General features: G+C 35.7%; 1 protein-coding gene across 1 annotated transcript; it reads left to right on the top strand.

Annotated features, from left to right (window-relative positions):
- Positions 1-16,424: 16,424 nt before the first annotated feature.
- LOC123315945 (DNA-directed RNA polymerase II subunit RPB11) lies at positions 16,425-17,373 on the top strand. Its single transcript, XM_044901854.1, has 4 exons — positions 16,425-16,601; positions 16,662-16,751; positions 16,804-16,978; positions 17,275-17,373. The coding sequence occupies exons 1-4, from the start codon at positions 16,549-16,551 to the stop codon at positions 17,308-17,310; spliced, it is 354 nt and encodes a 117-aa protein (XP_044757789.1). The 5' UTR covers positions 16,425-16,548; the 3' UTR covers positions 17,311-17,373.
- Positions 17,374-18,031: the final 658 nt, after the last annotated feature.

Below are 18,031 nucleotides of genomic sequence, written 5' to 3'. Positions count from 1 at the left end.
TGGTCCAAGAGGTAATAAAGAATGAATACTCAGTGCTGAGTGGTATTGATTGTTTTGGTCAGGTTCTTGCTGTTTAGACTATTTCTCGTTATCCTTGTCAATCTTCGAGTGAACTTCCCGTTAATTCTCTCTTCATCGGGGTCTGATTGATCCGTCTGGACTGTTTGATCCTTAGATACTTGTAGGTATCTCCTTCCTTCAATGCTTCGATTTCCGCACCTTCCTTAAGTTTGAATGCACCTTCCTCTATTTTGTCTCTATATTGACATTTTTCCAATCCAAACTGCATTTTTATTTCGGAGAATTCTTCTACCATTTTCATCATCTGTTGCACTTGTTTTTCAGTAGATGCAAGGAGTTTCAAATCATCCATATAAAGGAGATGATTCAGCTTCATCATAGTTCTACTGCCGCTCTTGATGGCAAATCCGTAGACCGTAGAACTCAATCTATGAGACAAAAGATGCGGGGCTATGCAGGGCTATGCAGAACCACAGAGAGCTGAGCGTGTCCGGTTGTGATGGGGCCATCTGTACACTGGTGCGCCAGGTTGACATGGAGTTTTCCAGGAACTTAACAATATTGGGATCTACATCTTAAATCTTCAAAATTATTTGGGTTGTTATATCTCCACATTCTTGGAATTGAGGTATGGAGGCCTATTCCTTATGGAACTAGGTCATCTTTGATATTCATCAGAGGAAACATAATACCCGTGCGTTAAATCTAGGATATGGTAGAACCATACATCAAAACAGAGAAGGCACGACCACAAGTAGCCCGAATTACTTTGGTTCTTTTTGAAGTCAATCAAGTCGAATTGTTGCCATGGCCAACTAGATCTCCCGATCTTCCACTCATAGAACGAACATGTCTCCGATATTATGGGAACATTGAACTCTAAAAGAACTGGAATGGCATCTCGATGCAGGCAAACTGAGGAAGACTGAAAGGGAAGATGTAGAGCAATCTATCTCTCTCTGCGCTCTGTCAATTCGTTCACAACAATGTAAATAAAAACAACCCGGGGCGTTGAAGTGAGACGACTGCTGCGTCCGACGTCTGATGCGGTTATTCGATTGGTTGCCGAACCATTAGAAAGAGATGGGTTGCTCTACATCTTCCGTCTCAGTTGGACACACTTTTCGTCGTATTTCGGTACCTAAGAGGCCATTCCAGTTCTTTTAGAGATCAATGTATGGGAAGAAGATTACTGAATTTATTCCATCCTAGGGTAGTTGCCTGGGATGAGATACCTCAACAGAAAAGCGACCATCTTTTTAGGGGTATGCTCCGACGTGTTTCTGAGTGCTTAAGACATAGTGGGAGTTCAACACATTACTTATTCCTTTTTTTCTACCGTTGGATATTTCCCTTTTGATCAATCACTAACTTACGCGACTCTAAGTCACAGGTATATGAAAAATTTATGTAATAAGTTCATAAGGTACTACTGGGTGTTCTGTTTTTTATGTCACTTTGTTATCAATGTTTTCGGACAAGGAACCACTTGCTGCTGTATTTTTGCCGCACTGAAAATCCGGTAACTGACGTTGTTGTTCGATTTCATGCGAGCGCAAGGGCCGCCAAATTAAAGTTATTCAGTACGAATGCCACAGCGCAAAAAAGAAAGGGGGAAAAGAAAGGAGACGAAGTAAAGAATGCCGTGCTTGGCTTCACGGTGACTTTGCGCAAAAATCCTGGGACCACCCGAGGTCTCGTAAATATTTTGCGACATCGGATTTCGCGTGTAGCCGATTAATAATGGATGGCGTTTAATTAGTTAATAACAAGAGGAATTAATGGTGAATTATACGGTTCTGGAGTGCGCAGCACGGGCTGATTTCTACCTGTGTAGTGCACATTAGTCAGCTGCCTGCCTTGACGGTTCTGGAAATCGTTTATACCGGAATTACGTGCCGGTATTGCTCTCCGTCTTCAATTCGAATTTTTTTTTTCTCGCAATATTGCTCCGGTTTTTCGTACATCATTCTCAATAAGTGGACTGCGAAAACCAATTGGAGAAATTTCGTCTATCCATCCTTCTCTTGGCTAATGGAGGTGATGCAATGGAATTTCTTCCCAATCGACTTGGCCCAAAGGGGAAAAATACACACAGGGTGGTACGAAAATAGTTTTTATGTTCAGATGTGGACAAACATTCTTTGATGTGAAGAACATCACATATTAATTTTGTGTATACAGGACGTGTGAAAATATACAGTACAAGTTTTTTGCCTTTTTTTAGAATTATAGCCTGTATTTCGAAAAACATCGGTTGATTTTCTTGAGTTCTTGATATTATGTAGGTACACTTCCAACAAGTAGAGTCATTCGGGGTAACTGAGCGCAGTGGGTAAGTGTGCGCAGTGCGTATATCTCGACTATGCAATGTATGAAAGAGGGGTTCATTTGGGTGAAGCAAGGGCGCAGAATCGCCATATTAATTTTTCATGGGAGTGCGCCGTGCCACGTTCCTTTAACTTTTTATTTGCAATCAATCAAATTCACTAGTTTTCTTGTTAATTTTTAGCATCTCTGCACATTCTGCCAGGTCCAAGTTCCGAGTCCCTCAGTGTTAAACAATATTTAATTCGATCATGGGCATATTAATCTAAATATATAATAAAAAATTTTAGGTTCTCTTAGCTGCTCAACTCTATAAGAGCGTCAATTCAAATTTTGGCTTACTGGGGAAAGTGTGCGCGGGTAAGTGTGCGCATAGATTCATTATATGGGCATTAGTTCAGTGAGGAATAAATTATGACATTGTTGATTTTCTTGGTTAAGACTCGATCAATATTGTCCTATTTGTTCAGAAAAATATGAAGAGCCACCAACAGGGGAATGTATCAAGTGTTGTGTTCACCAAGAATTGTGGCACGAACAATAATGCACTGCTTGTAGAGACGCTTCTGTATTGACGATAAACAGCATTTCTCTAATATTGTAACATTTTGATGAAATTATTTTGTAATTTGCTTTGATTGTGTGGTTCACTAAGCACTGCGTTCACTTACCCCGTGAGGGTGCGCACACTTACCCGCAATACGGGGCATGTGAACGCACTCCGACTTTCTCTATTAAATTCTTTTTTGCGAAAAAAAAACGTTTGTGTTTGTTTGCTTTTTGATGTTTTCTTATAGATTAGAAAATTCTCTATCTTATGAATATGTTTTAATTTTCCTAGCTTCAACATTTGAAACAGGGTATGGCTTGAAAGGCAAAAGTGCGCACAGTTGCCCCGAATGACTCTATTACAATATTAGAGTCGCAGGATTCGTAGGTCGGCTATACAGGGTGAGTCTTTGACTCTTAGAAATATTTTAACAATAGATTCTTGAGGTGAGAAGAAACACTTTTTCCTGAACCATTTTTTCCGATTCGGCCCTGATAAAAAGATATAGCCATTTAAGGTGATCATAATGAACTATGCCCCTCCTGGAGAAACAAAATTCCCTTCACAATAACAAGCTAAATCCTGACGCTACACATCTGTGGATCTTTTCAACAGAGTTGCATTCAGCCAATGTACCCAATTTTGCGAATTTCACAGAAGTTTTTTATTTTTGAACATAAAATCACTCGAAAACGGCGCATTATACGAAAAAATATGAAGAATGCTTCAATTTAACAAAACGTTCAAATATTCATTAGATAGCGCCCAACTTAGATTCAAGAGTTGGGTTCTTTGAATTTTTGTTATTTTTAAATTACAAAATGGTCATAATGAGAAAACTGGAACGTTTATGATATCTTCGGAGAAGATTCATCTGATATCTTCGGAGAAGATTCATCAAATAAATGCAAAACTTTAATCCGAAATTCGTTTCATTCGATGAAACCGTTTGTGAGATGGAACCAAAAATAAAATTTTTTTATGGTTTTTCAACAGCCTATATCTTTCAAACCGAGCTGATTCAGAAAAAATGGTGAAGGAAAAAAGGATTTCTTTTGACCTCAAGAATCTACTGTTGAAATATCTATACGAATCAAAGACTCAGCCTAAATAATATATGGAATAATGAATTCAGTAAATCTACATTCCTTACTCAATTTGCTTATTTTTTTTTGACGAAAAATGAAAAACAAAAACCTCTTCACATTCCATTTTCTGCTCGAATTATTCCATTGAGTTGACTCAGATTCCTTCTTGTCATGAGTTGGTGTTTGTTTAATATCTTTTTAACGACAAGGAATAAGAAGAATTTTATATTTGGTACGCATGTGTAACTTGATATACCTTTTAAAAATAGTCATTGAAAATTAGGATTTCCATCTAAAAAACTTATCGATGTCGTCATATCTCAAATTTGAGACACGCTGTATAACATTTTCTCACATCAAAAGGAGAGCCATTCCAATCACTAATGGACCTGTTCTGGCATATTCAAAATAAAAAACTCACTTTGATTTACTGAATTTATTCAAAATTAGAGACTAACACTGTATTTTTGAAGATTTGGATTTGATTTTTTTCCATATATACAGGGTATTTTCAAAGGTGAGGCTTTTTTTTGACAGAAGGTAGAACTCATCAAAATAAGTCGTTTAACCAAAAATTGTCCATATAAAATATCCGAGATGGTTGAGATACAACCCCTAGAATTTCGACAAAATTTCATTGAATTTCAAGTACGGGACTGTGGAAGGTGACTCCGGCACCGCAAAAACGAAACAAAACATTAACATATGGCTGGATAATGAATGGTTCGGTACCAAGTTCATCGGATTAGATGCATCAGGTCACTTTTGAGAGAATCGCAATTGTTGTATCGTGAAATTTAGGGTGAAAAAAAATGTTGAAAATCGAGGCAGTTTCTTGAAAGTGCTTATGTTAGTTATGTTGAAAAAGTGCTATGATTTTTCCCCATTTCATCCCATTTTTACGACGATTGTTGGAATGTTCGAACAAGAAGATTGTGATGATTTTGTGAAAAAATTCGTGAATAATTTAGACGAATTTTATTGGTGAGGTTTTGAAGTATTATTTTATTTTTTACACTTGTGTCCTAAGTCTCTTCTGTCAGTTGGTATCGAAATGAGTCATTTCATAAAATTGTGTAAGTTACCAAAAAATAATGAGAATCCTAAGTTTCTATTTTCATTACCACGTAAATACCGCACGAGCCAATATCCTTAACGGAACCACATGGTCGAATCAGGAGATAAGTTTTTTCCCACTGCTTTGCTATAATTCATCTAACAAACGGTCTAGGGTCGTATTAGAATCTATTTCAGTAATCATTTTCAATTTTTTTTTCAACTTTGTCATTTTGAAAGTTTCGTATAGGTGATTTTTGGTGAAACACTCCATTTTGATCAGTTCTACCTTCTGTTGAAAAAAAACCTCACCTTCAAATACACCCTGTATACTCCATCCATTCGAAGAACACCGTGTATAAACATAAGAGTCAGGAAACTTCTTTGTTCTATCGTTGGACTCAATAACCCTAAACGAAACAACATTTTTCGAATATAGAAAGAAGATGTATGAATAAAAAACCAATATCCTCGAATTATAACCTCATTGACAACCTACACCTATGCAATGCAATAAAGAAATTCGCGAATCCAATTACCGTTGAGGGCGCTGCGAAATGAAAACAAACTTTGACGTTTGTCAGTACTCTTCATAAAGAAAGATCAACATTCTTTGGAAATATTTCATTTGAAAAGGATGAATTGTGGAATAAAATCGAGCGATGATATTGGTGATCCAATTCCTATTATTTCACAGATTCTTTCTTGAAGTAAACCTAGGTAATAATGTTGAGGCAGCATATACTGAGTTTGTGAAGTTTCTAGTTAAAGTATTTCAATTCCATGTTATGATATAGGTATTCCTCATACTGAAATCTCAAGAGACATAAATATGATTCAGCTCATGGAACAAGTTATACAGATGAGAAAAAGCATTTATTTGGAAGTATGAAAATTATGAAATTGTATTTCTAAATCATTAATTGAATTTTGCAGAAAACTCTCGCAAAGAAAAATCGTTTAACCTAACTCCTGTTGAAAGCACTGGTATAAATATCTTTTCCAATATTTTTTCGGAATCAATATTTATATTCAGAAACCCAGACAATAATCCCAATATAACTTCTCCAGATAATAATTATAAAATTATAATACTTTGTTGGACAACGTGAGATAAGAAAAAACATAAGGAACAAAACTTGTTTTGACTTTGAAGTACTGACAAAGTAGTTTTGTAATTCAGTCGGCAGAGGGCGTCTAGATTTTTGGATTCGCCAATAGATATTCCCGTTTTTTTCCCCTCGAATCAAATCTAATGATACTGATAATCTAATCAACACTAAATTCAACTAAACGAATTTCAAGAAATTAGAGAATTCTGGAAGTTACATCCATTTCCGATAAGGTTGATTGAGATGATCTTATATGCAAATTTTCGTAGAACTGAGTTTAGTAGTTTTCCACAAACATTGCTGCTCAACCTGCACCTGCACTCGCAAACCACTGAAACGATCCCATAATTGAAACATCCTCCGATCCGTATAGCCCTAGTGCGCGTTCCCCTGGTCGCAAACAGAAGGCAGACTTTTTTTCCGTTCCGAATTGAATTTTCACACCGACCAGCCGTCCAGATAGACGCCAGAGGCGTAATTATTTGACCATTAACAGAACGCGTTTCCATGTATCCGCATAACTTATTGCAACTCCATTTTTTTTTCTGCAGAGACCGAGGCGTGAGATACGCGAAGTAGAAAAAGCAGGCTCGCTCGCAAAGATTGCCTTAGCACGCATATTAATATTAATGGGATAAAGTGAGCCTATTTAAATCGAGGAGATGCTATCTTACGGCTCGTGCTGACTAATTTGATAAGAATTACGTCTTATGGTGATTACGGCCGCTTGTTTTTCTAGATACGGTACCTACCTGGTGATATCAGGTGTTGGGGAACAGGTGACGGCTGCTGATTTCAGCAAGAACACGAATTGGTACTGAAATTTACATCTCAGAAGGAGATAAATCTAATTAAGGTGAAAATTGGGGAAGAAGGAGTCGAAAATGGAGAAAAAACAAGAAATTATGTCGAAACTTTTCTTGAAAACACCAATTTTATATCACCACTTTGATTTGATAACCAATTCCGAGGATTGTTAAAGGATTGAGGCCACTCAAAGGCACAAATAGAATTCGAAAAGATTTCAACCGAGACGGTTAGCTAATTCTTGTTGAGTTAACCCTTCTTTCAACCAACACACCAACTGTTCAAAATTGAAGGCTGAACGCATGTTAAACTCGTGACAATTGATCCACAATCCACAATTGGTACAACCAGATGAGTCACACTAGTCCATTATCACATTTACTTAACATAAAAAGAAGTAACACACCTACTAGAAATGAGTTTTCTGTGATTTTTTTCAAATAAGTAAAGGGTCATGAGGACCATATTTGTGCAGGTTCTGTAATACGCAACTACGACGATGTATTGATATCTATAGTTAGCCTAGACCAGTTCCATGCATAAAAAAAATCTTGCTTCACCATAGCAAAGAAAAATAACTCATTAGAAGCTTCAGTGTGAAGTTTGAGGAGTTACAAAATAAATTAAAAGAATTAGAAGATGTCCACCGAAATTGTGAAAATCGAAAAATTTGAGTATCGAGCCATCATCCAGTAAAAGGGTGTTAAGAGGTAAGCTGATTTACGAAGATATGCCTAGTACCCTTGGTGAGCAATGTCCTTCGTATGCGACCGTGAAAAATTGGACTGCAAGCTTCAAAAGAGCTAAATTTTCCATTGAAGATGATGACCGATCGGGAAGGCCAGTTTCTGTGTCAGTCCCCGAAAATATCGATGCAGTTCATGACATGATTTTATCAGACTGTCGAATTGGGCTAAAACGGATATCTGAAGAACTGAATATTTCATACGGACGCGTTCATGATATAGTTCACGTCAATTTGGACATGAGAAAAATTACTGCAACATGGATCCCCAAATGTTTGAATGTTGACCAAAAGCGTGCAAGGGTAGAAGCATGCGTTCGATCTGTGCTCGATTTGAAAACGATGTAGACTTCTTAAACCGAATCGTTACAATGGATGAAACTTGGGTACATTTCTACGATCCAGAAACAGAGCAACAATCGATGGAATGGCGACACGACAGGTTCTTCAAGACCTAAGAAGTTTTGGTGTCCAAATATCTGCTGCAAAAGTTCTTGCTTCAGTTTTTTGGGATTGCCATGGAGTAATTATGATTGATTTTTTTGGTTAGGGTAGAACAATAACCGGAGATTACTATTCGACATTACTGACTACTCTACAGGAAAAAATTAAAGAGAAAAGACATGGGAAGCTATCCAAATGAGTTTTGTTTTTGCAGGACAACGCCCCTGCACACAAATCTCATGGTGCGATGCAAAAAATTCGTAATTTAGGGTTTTAATTACTAGAACACCCCTCCTATTCAACAGATTTGCCTCCATCCGACCGACTATCATCTGTTTCCCCAACTGAAAAAAAGTTTTAAAGGTCGTCAATTTTCTTCCAACGAGGAGATTAAAAAGCTGTGGAGGTCTGGTTTGCAGATGAAGAAGAAACTTTTTTTTGAAGGTCTAGAGACGTTGCAGGTTCGCTGTAATAGATGTATCCAATTAAGAGGAGAATATGTTGAGTAATAAAATATTTTGACAACGAAATTTTGTTTGGTTCTATAGTAGGCTGAGAATTTCTCAATATATCCTCGTATACTGAAAATTTTATTCAAGTATTTCTATTTTTGATCAGCGTAACTATAGATTCAATCTGTTGATTCTAAAAACCGGCGCGTTCACCATTTTGTCAAAGGATTGTAGATACGAAAAATTTAAATAGTGGTTTTTGGTTTTTAATCTTGTTTCAACTACCAAAATTGATCCTGAAGTATTTGGAATCTATAAGTTTTAAATCTAGACAGAACTTCATCATTTGTGTTCTGAATTATCCCAAAGTAATGGGAAAAACTTATCTCGTGATGACTGACTCAACCATTTGGTTCAGGATATTGGATATTTCAATTTTTACTTGGGAATTAAAATGGAAACTTAGGATGGACGAATTTTTCTCATTATTTAGCAACTCAATCGATTTTATAAAATGACTCGTTTCGATACCAACTGACAGAAAAATACTTGGGACCAAGTGTAAAAAATAGAATATTAGTTCAAAATCTCACCAATGAGATTTGTCTAAGTTATTCACAAATTTTTTCACAATGGTCATCTCATCACAATCTTCTTCTTGTTCGAACCCCCCAAAATCGTCGTAAAAATGGGATGAAATTGGGTATCAATAATAGCAATATGTCAACATAAACACTTTCAATGAAGTGTCTCAATTTTCTACACTTTTTCGCCCTAAATCACACGATACAACAATTGTTCAAGTGACCTGATGCAACTAATCAGATAGACTCGGAAATATTCATTCATTATCCAGCCATGATTATATTTTGTTTCGTTTTTCCGATGCCGAATTCACCTTCCACAGTCCCGTCCTTGAAATTTAATGAAATTTGGTTGAAATTCCAGAGGTTGCAGCTCAGCCATCTCGAATATTTTATGGATAGTTTTTGGTGAAATGACTTGTTTCGATGACTGCTACCGTCTGTGAAAAAGGCCTCGCCTTTGAAAATACCCCGTATCTTTTTACTTTTTACGTAAAAATATCCACTTCACTTTCAACGCGCGATATAATAAATGAATCAATATCAGCATGCACGAACACCCCAGGAAGATAAACCTACTTTTCAACGGTCTGCAGCATCCTGTCCTGTCATAAATCCCCATTCTTCAGATTAAGTACGGTAAGCAGTTTTACTTCGGTACGTTTCACAATCAGCCCAGATAATGATGTGTCAACTATTAATTTGGAACTACAAGATATTCCAATTTCCAAACCAGACCGTGTAAAGCACGAGATAGCGAGGGGACCAAGGCTCTCTGAGTGACTTCGAAGTGTCGAGTTGTTGGGCTGAGATAAGTTGAAGGCTTTCAGAAGAATCGAAAGTGGAGGAACGAAATGGTTGAGAGAAAATGCTAAATAAAAGGGCTTCCCGATGAGACCATATAGTAGGCGATGATATTTTTGACACAAAATTGTCAGTCTTGTTTTTGGCAGTTAAGTAAGTGACTGTTCCCAATTATGATTATTGGTAGTTTCATAATTTCAAAGATACGAATGCTTTGCAACAAGTTCTATTCCTCTACTTCGATATTACAAAATATCAAATACCTAACTAGAGAAAAGTATAGGTAATTATTTATTTTTCTTTTGGAAATTTACATTTTTGTTGATAAAAAAAGGGTTTTTATTTCTCATAGCGTGGGTGTCATCAGGATATTATCACTAAAACTACAGAATCTGAACACTAGAGCGAATAATTCCTTTTAGGGCGGTGGATCTTCCATTTTTGACAGAAAAATGCGAGATTTTCGAAATCGATATTATACGCTCTCATGCTGAAAAACGCTATTTCGGACTTGAATATCCTATCGAAGAGCGAGAGGCTTTCGAATTTGCTTGCAATGGATTCAGCGTACTCTAAAAGCAAAATTTTCATACCAAACTTTCAACTATCTGACAATGTTTACGAGAAAATAATTCTTTTTGTTTTTCCATTTTTCATCTCCAAGTTCAATTTGAAGGGCTTTCTGAAATGCAATTCACCATCGAATTATCAACTCTTTGGTTTTCTCGAATCTACAGAACAATTTTTATGCATTCTATATCCTAGGATAGTAATAGAACACCCTGATTTTTAGACAAAGGACAAATAGGTCATTTTAAGGGGGTCTAACCCCTTGCTCACTTTTTACCTATGAAATCGAAATTTTCGAAATCGAGTTTTTGTGCTACGGTTGAAGCCTTGACAACGCTGATTATAGAACCGGGATTCTCAATTGGATCGGAGGAATATAACAGGGGATGTCGCAGATGCAATTTTTGAAAAATGCCATTCCGACGATGGAAATCTGAACGGAGGAAGATAGAACTTCGAAAATGCTTGCAATAGATTCAGCGTATTCGAAAACCTATATTTTCATACCAAACGTAGGTGTCATCAAGATATTATTACTTATACTACATACTACGAAATCTGAATACTAGAGCAAATACTTCATTTTGGGTCTTACAATCTTACATTTTTGACAGAAAAATGCGAGATTTTCAAAATCGATATTACACTCTCATGCTAAAAAACGTTTTTTCGGAGTTGAATACCCTATCGAAGAGCGAGCAATGGATTCAGCGTACTCGAAAAGCAAAATTTTCATAAACTTTCGTATCTCTGACGCTATTTACGAAAAAATCGATACATTTTCCGATGTTTACTTTTCACTTCACTTCGAAAAGTTCTGTGGAGGGCAATTCTTTATTGAATCATCCACTGTTTGGGTTTTCGGAATCTAAAAAATAACTTCTATGCACTATTCTATGCAGGTAAGTAATAGAGCTCCCTGCTCTCTAGACAGGAGGGCCCATAGGTCATTTTAGGGGTGTCTTAACTCAGTTTTGAGCTGAAAATTCGAGTTTATTGAGTAGCATGAGCAATTCTGAGGCAGGACTGGACTCTTAAATAATTTTAAAAAAAGCCTCTGAATCTGAAATATTGTATGCTGCTCCTTTCTGAAATGTTGTGAACTAAATATCAAAGCATCACATAATTGACACCTACTTCGATGTAACAATCATTTGAAAAGACCTACTTTTATTAAGTGAAATTGTTTTAATAAATTATTCGAGATAGTTTGCACCAATTAATTTAAAACTTTTTCGAACCAATGCCTTGCAAGCATATTTCTCCACCCTGATAACAATTCTATTCACACCAAAGGGCTTCAATAAAACTCGTAGGCAATTTGCTGAATTTTTGTCGGAAATATTCATAATTTTCAAGGCCAAAACTCCTGAAGAATGCGACACATTCATTTCGCACCAAAACAGGTACACCACTTGACCTATAAAATAAAGTTTCGCACAAAACAACAATTTCTTTCACGCTATCGGCGTGGGAAAAGAAAACAGCAAGTCCATGTATCGAAATGTACATTACCGGACAAAACGGGCTTTGTCTTCGGATTATTTGAATATCGCAAATCCCACTCAGAAATCTCCCCTACTATCACCAACTCCCCCTTATATTTACAATCGAAATCACCTGTTGAAATTTCAACGTGAGAATTAGGATAGGTAAAAAAGAACCTCGATAAAGTAAACATGTTTATCGTTATTTATCGAAAACGGCATCCATTTTTCAATGAAACTATAAGCACTTCTGGAAGCCAAAGGAAAAATTGACAAATTTAAAATAATATTTTCTACTTTTATAATACGAGTATTCTAAAATGAGAGTCTCTAACTAGAAATAAATTCAGTACCTATACCAGTTTTTTTTGTAAATATGCTACAGGTAGCCTTTTTCTACGTAAAAATGTTATACATCGTGTTCCAAATTTGAGATGTGACATCATCCATGGATTTTTCAAATATGGCAATTCTATTTCGAATACTCACTCAAGCCCACCGGTTCACCAATAGAATTTGCTGCTAGTTTTTCTTCTTTTCAATTAATTCATTGTGAAAACGTTCCATTTAACAGAATTATTCATCGTCTTCTATTTTTCATGCAAGTCGATCTCGATGTAATTCGAACTAACCCACAATCCAATTACATGTACGAAATGAAGTTTGGACATGTTCATTACAGAAGGGTGACTGAAAATGGGACATACTATACCACCAATACTAATTCAATTAATGGAACACTAGCTCTGTTTGTGCAGAATCCAACTGTGGTTTAAATTCCGAACCATTGCTGGGACTGGGATGGGTGCTGAAAACAGGATGGTCCTAAATTGAAACCACATGATCTGGGGTTGAATTTATAGAATAAAACTCTTTATTTATAACTACTGAACAATTAGTTCCTGAGTTTCAATTAAATTGGATCTGTATATTTTCAGATACACTGCTCAACAATTTGACTTTCGAAAAGTTCCCAAAAAGATAAGGTCAGTTGAAACATCTTCAAAATCGAACAGTTGTTACAGAGCTCCATGATATACCGAGATTTATTACTAGAAAAGTTGCTTTTTCAGAGTATGTATCACATTTAGATCTACGGTCGTATTTCTGAGAGATACACACGTAGAAAGTTGACCTTCAAAAAATTCCCAAAAAGATGGGGTCAGTTAAAAATTCGTCAAGACCAAACAGTTGCACCGATCTCGATGAAATTTCGAGATTTATCACTCAAAAAGTTGCTCTTTCAAAATATATATTATATTAAAATCTACGATGGTTTTTCTGAGAGATACTGGTGTCGTAAGTTGACCTTCGAAACATTCTTAAAAAGATGTGGTCGCTAAAAAATTCGTCAAAACCAAACGGTTGCACCGAGCTCGATGACATTCCGAGATTCATTACTAGAAGAGTTGCACCTTTGGAATAGAGTCATTCGGGGTAACTGAGCGCAGTGGGTAAGTGTGCGCAGTGCGTATATCTCGACTATGCAATGTATGAAAGAGGGATTCATTTGGGTGAAGCAAGGGCGCAGAATCGCCATATTAGTTTTTCATAGGAGTGCGCCGTGCCACGTTTCTTTAACTCTTTATTTGCAATCAATCAAATTCACTAGTTTTCTTGTTAATTTTTAGCATCTCTGCACATTCTTCCAGGTCCAAGTTCTGAGTTCCTCAGTGTTAAACAATATTTTATTCGATCATGGGCATATGAATCTAAATATATAATAAAAAATTTTAGGTTCTCTTAGCTGCTCAACTCTATAAGAACGTCAATTCAAATTTTGGCTTACTGGGGAAAGTGTGCGCATAGATTCATTATATGGGCATTAGTTCAGTGAGGAATAAATTATGACATTGTTGATTTTCTTGGTTAAGACTCGATCAATATTGTCCTATTTGTTCAGAAAAATATGAAGAGCCACCAACAGGGGAATGTATCAAGTGTTGTGTTCACCAAGAATTGTGGCACGAACAATACTGCACTGCTTGTAAAAAGGCGCTTCTGTATTGACAATAAACAGCATTTCTCTAATATTGTAACAATTTGATGACATTATTTTGTAATTTGTTTTGATTGTGTGGTCCACTAAGCACTGCGTTCACTTACCCCGTGAGGGTGCGCACACTTACCCGCAATACGGGGCATGTGAACGCACTCCGACTTTCTCTATTAAATTCTTTTTTGCGGAAAGAAAACGTTTTTGTTTGTTTGCTTTTTGATGTTTTCTTATAGATTAGAAAATTCTCTATCTTATGAATATGTTTTAATTTTCCTAGCTTCAACATTTGAAACAGGGAATGGCTTGAAAGGCATAAGTGCGCACAGTTGCCCCGAATGACTCTATGTGTCACATTTAGATCTACGATGATTTTTCTGGGAGGAACGCGTGTTCGAAGTTTTATGTCCAAAGATATCAGGAGAGAACATTTCATTTTCATATTGTTGTCGCAAATGAAGGAAATGGCTGCTTTTGTTCCAAATATCTTCATTGAGAAAAAACTACAAAGATTGAAGAAGCTCAATTAAACCTTATATCCTTCCATTTAGCTTCTGCTGTCAAAAATATAAGATCTTCATGAATGATCAACACATAATAAGTATCCTGTGCTACATGGAATATGTTGCCATCGCAAAATAATGTAGAAGGTAGGTATGTTAATCATTTCCTGAGTGAAGTTCGGAAGAGTTTCGTGCCCATTCAAATTCGGACCCAGCTGTATATACATCGTGTTCGTTGTAAACTGACAAAACCTTTTCCAGCCACACCACCGGGAGAAATTCAATCAGACTGATGTAACTCCACACCAACTTGACATGTAAATTGTAATTCGAAATGGGGATTTATTGGATCCGACAAATCAATTTACTAAGTTGCTGCAGCGTGTAGTGACAGTCCACTGATCGATTTTCACTGCTAGTACATAGCAGCGTCCGTCTATACCACGAAAAAGGTACAGGTGTTCTTATCCTTTTATAATATGTGAATGTTTTTGAGCTTCCTCATTCAAAATTATTCTTTCTAACCTTGTTTTCCCCCTTTGAAAGCTGCGATAATGTAAAGTAAGGAAAAGACCATAAGGAAAGTTTTTATGAAGATATTTCAAATAGGTTGTCACCAGAATTGAAGTAATAATAACATAATTTGATTGTAGAACCTATAATTGTTCTGTTTACGGCAGCCGTTCACTACAATTTTATGTCAATCGACGGAAATGCTCGTCCACACCAGTTTGAAATTTACTATAGTCCATTCAACAAGAATGACTGTCATCCCAGTAAGCCTTGGAAGTACAATTATTACAGCATTGCTGAAATGGCCGATAACACAAAACCAATCAACATCGCGTGTTATCGACCATAATTAAATTTTTCTAAATCTCATACCATACTTTATTATGATGGCAACATCCTCGTTACTGAACCATAAATTGATAAACAGTCATAACCAACAAATGCGTGGGCAGTTATAAGGTGATTAAATGAGATAAAAATATCGAGATCGGGTAAATATTTCCACACTTCGGTAATATTGAATCAATATGTGAGGGCGTTGAAAGTATATGTATATTGTATAATGTAAACATTCTTTTGATAACTACTTATTTTATTGATAACATGTGGATGCGTGGGACAGCTCAGGTCGTGGGAAAGCAAACAGAATTGGGCTATCTATGACTTGTAAATACCATTTGATTTTTTTAATATCAGATGGAGCGGCAGTTATGTTGTTTAAAAAAATGCAGGATGAACTATAAATAAGACCGATTTATTTCGTTCTTGATTTTGATTCGAACACTATTGGAGATCATATATATGCATACATAATATATATAACATATATATTACATATACATAATTAAACTAAGATTCAATTTTTTTTCCTGAAAACTTCTCTAGACAAAAATTTTTAATTGGTTCAATATTCAAGATTGAAAAATGAAATCATTCATGTTTAGTTTTCAAATTTCGATTTCATTCAATTTTCAAAATCCTTTCCTTTTTCATATCTCTCATACGGTGCCTAGATAAATGAAAAAAAAGCTGACAAACATGAACCTACGATTTACAAACGCCCCCTCAAATTTTGGTTTTAAAATTCGCATTTGAGGGTGCCAGCTTTACCTACATTGCTATACCAAAGAGTAAGTATCAAGAGTTGTTATACCCTCCTTACCTATTATATTTACGCCTTGAGGTACACCTTCCGCAACCAACAATACAGTAAACTGAATTGTGTGTCATAAAATTTTAACGACCACGGTATACAAAATCACAGAATAATATATTATTTAAGAATAAACTGTACCACAGAAAATATGAAATTCTCAAAAAAAAGAAGAAAATAGACAGAAAATTCCACTACCTAATTGAAGGTTATATTTTGGGTATGTCAAGGAGGTTATATTATTATACAAATCCAAAGATTATTGAATTAGTTTTAATCTTTGTACAAATCTGCAGAGGAAGACAACAAAACAATTTCAATAGTACTGAATCAAAATGAATGCTCCACCAACTTTTGAATCTTTCCTCTTATATGATGGAGAAAAGAAGTGAGTATCACCATAATAAATAATAAAACCAAGTAAGTTTCCTTGACAAACCTTTTTCAGGATAACTAAAGAACAAGATACGAAAGTTCCAAATGCAGCAATATTTACTGTGAACAAGGAAGACCACACTTTGGGAAACATGATCAGAAAGTAATAGATGAACATTTCAAATTTGCCTTACTCTAATTAATTCTTATTTCAGTCAACTTCTCAAAGATCCAAATGTGCTGTTTGCAGGATACAAAGTTCCTCATCCTTTAGAACATAAATTTGTAATAAGAATTCAAACAACAGCAGATTACTCTCCCCAAGATGCGCTGATGCATGCTCTATCAGATCTATTGTCTGAACTAGCACTTTTTGACGAGAGATTCAAGGTTTGTTTCCATCCTGCATTCAAAATCATTATAAATCAACTTCTCCTTTTTCTATATTATTTGTTATTCATTCTAAGTCTAAAAGGCTATTGTGCTTCTGTTAATTTAACACTCAAGTACTCGCACGTCTGATAGATACATAAGTGAAGCCTGGGGTGTTGTAGTACCCTACGCGAGTACTGGAGTGTTAATAAACATCCTTCCAACCTATTGGGTGAAGTCATTATCGAACACAATCACTTTTTGCATGTAATATTTAGAAATATGCATTTTTTATGATTTTCAATTTTTTTCAGGAAGCCATCAAGGAAAAGAAAGATGGTCTAGATTGAAACCAAGAAAGAACTTTTCTGGCAAATGTTTAAGTGATATAATAAAAATAATGTTTCTGATTTTATGTTTGTGTCATTTTCCTTCAACTAATGTTTTTATACAGTTGAGTGGTCCAAAATAAGTTCTGGACGACCGTCTTGAACTTTTGATATACATTAAGTATAGTAGCTGCAGTATCATATGTGAACTTATACAATGGCTGAAGTTACTAGACTAGAAAATGGACTCATGAGATTATTAATGAAGAAAACCTTGTAGTTGGCCCTGTCGGTACCCTCTATCTACGGTTGGTCCATGGAACTCAACATTTAGTTGAATAAGTTGGCCATCTGATATGTAGTTATTTTCATTTCAACCGAAGAGTAGCGTTATTTGTACTAATTATTGACCGAATAGTTCAAGAATCTTGAAAAAATCCATTATCAAGGGAAATATCTTCAAGACCTTGAAAGTTAAAATATCAAACAACAGATGGCGCTGATGAAATTACTCAAAGCTGTAATCAAAATATGTTTTCTCATTTAAGTTGGAATGAAAAATAAAACAATATAGTTTTCCAGTCTTTAAAATACGGATCACTCGAAGTATCGAAACAATCCATAGTCAATTTCCCCTAAATATCACCTCCATTAATGAAAAATTAAACTCATCAATTTTAAGTTACTTTTGAGAAGCCCTTCGAAAATATACCATATAATATAATGCACTTTTACTCCTTTT

The sequence above is a fragment of the Coccinella septempunctata genome, chromosome 1 (genome assembly GCF_907165205.1).
Source record: "Coccinella septempunctata chromosome 1, icCocSept1.1, whole genome shotgun sequence".
Lineage (NCBI taxonomy): Eukaryota > Metazoa > Arthropoda > Insecta > Coleoptera > Coccinellidae > Coccinella > Coccinella septempunctata.
Note: the sequence above shows the minus strand (reverse complement) of the source record. Positions and strands in the feature narration are given on the sequence as shown.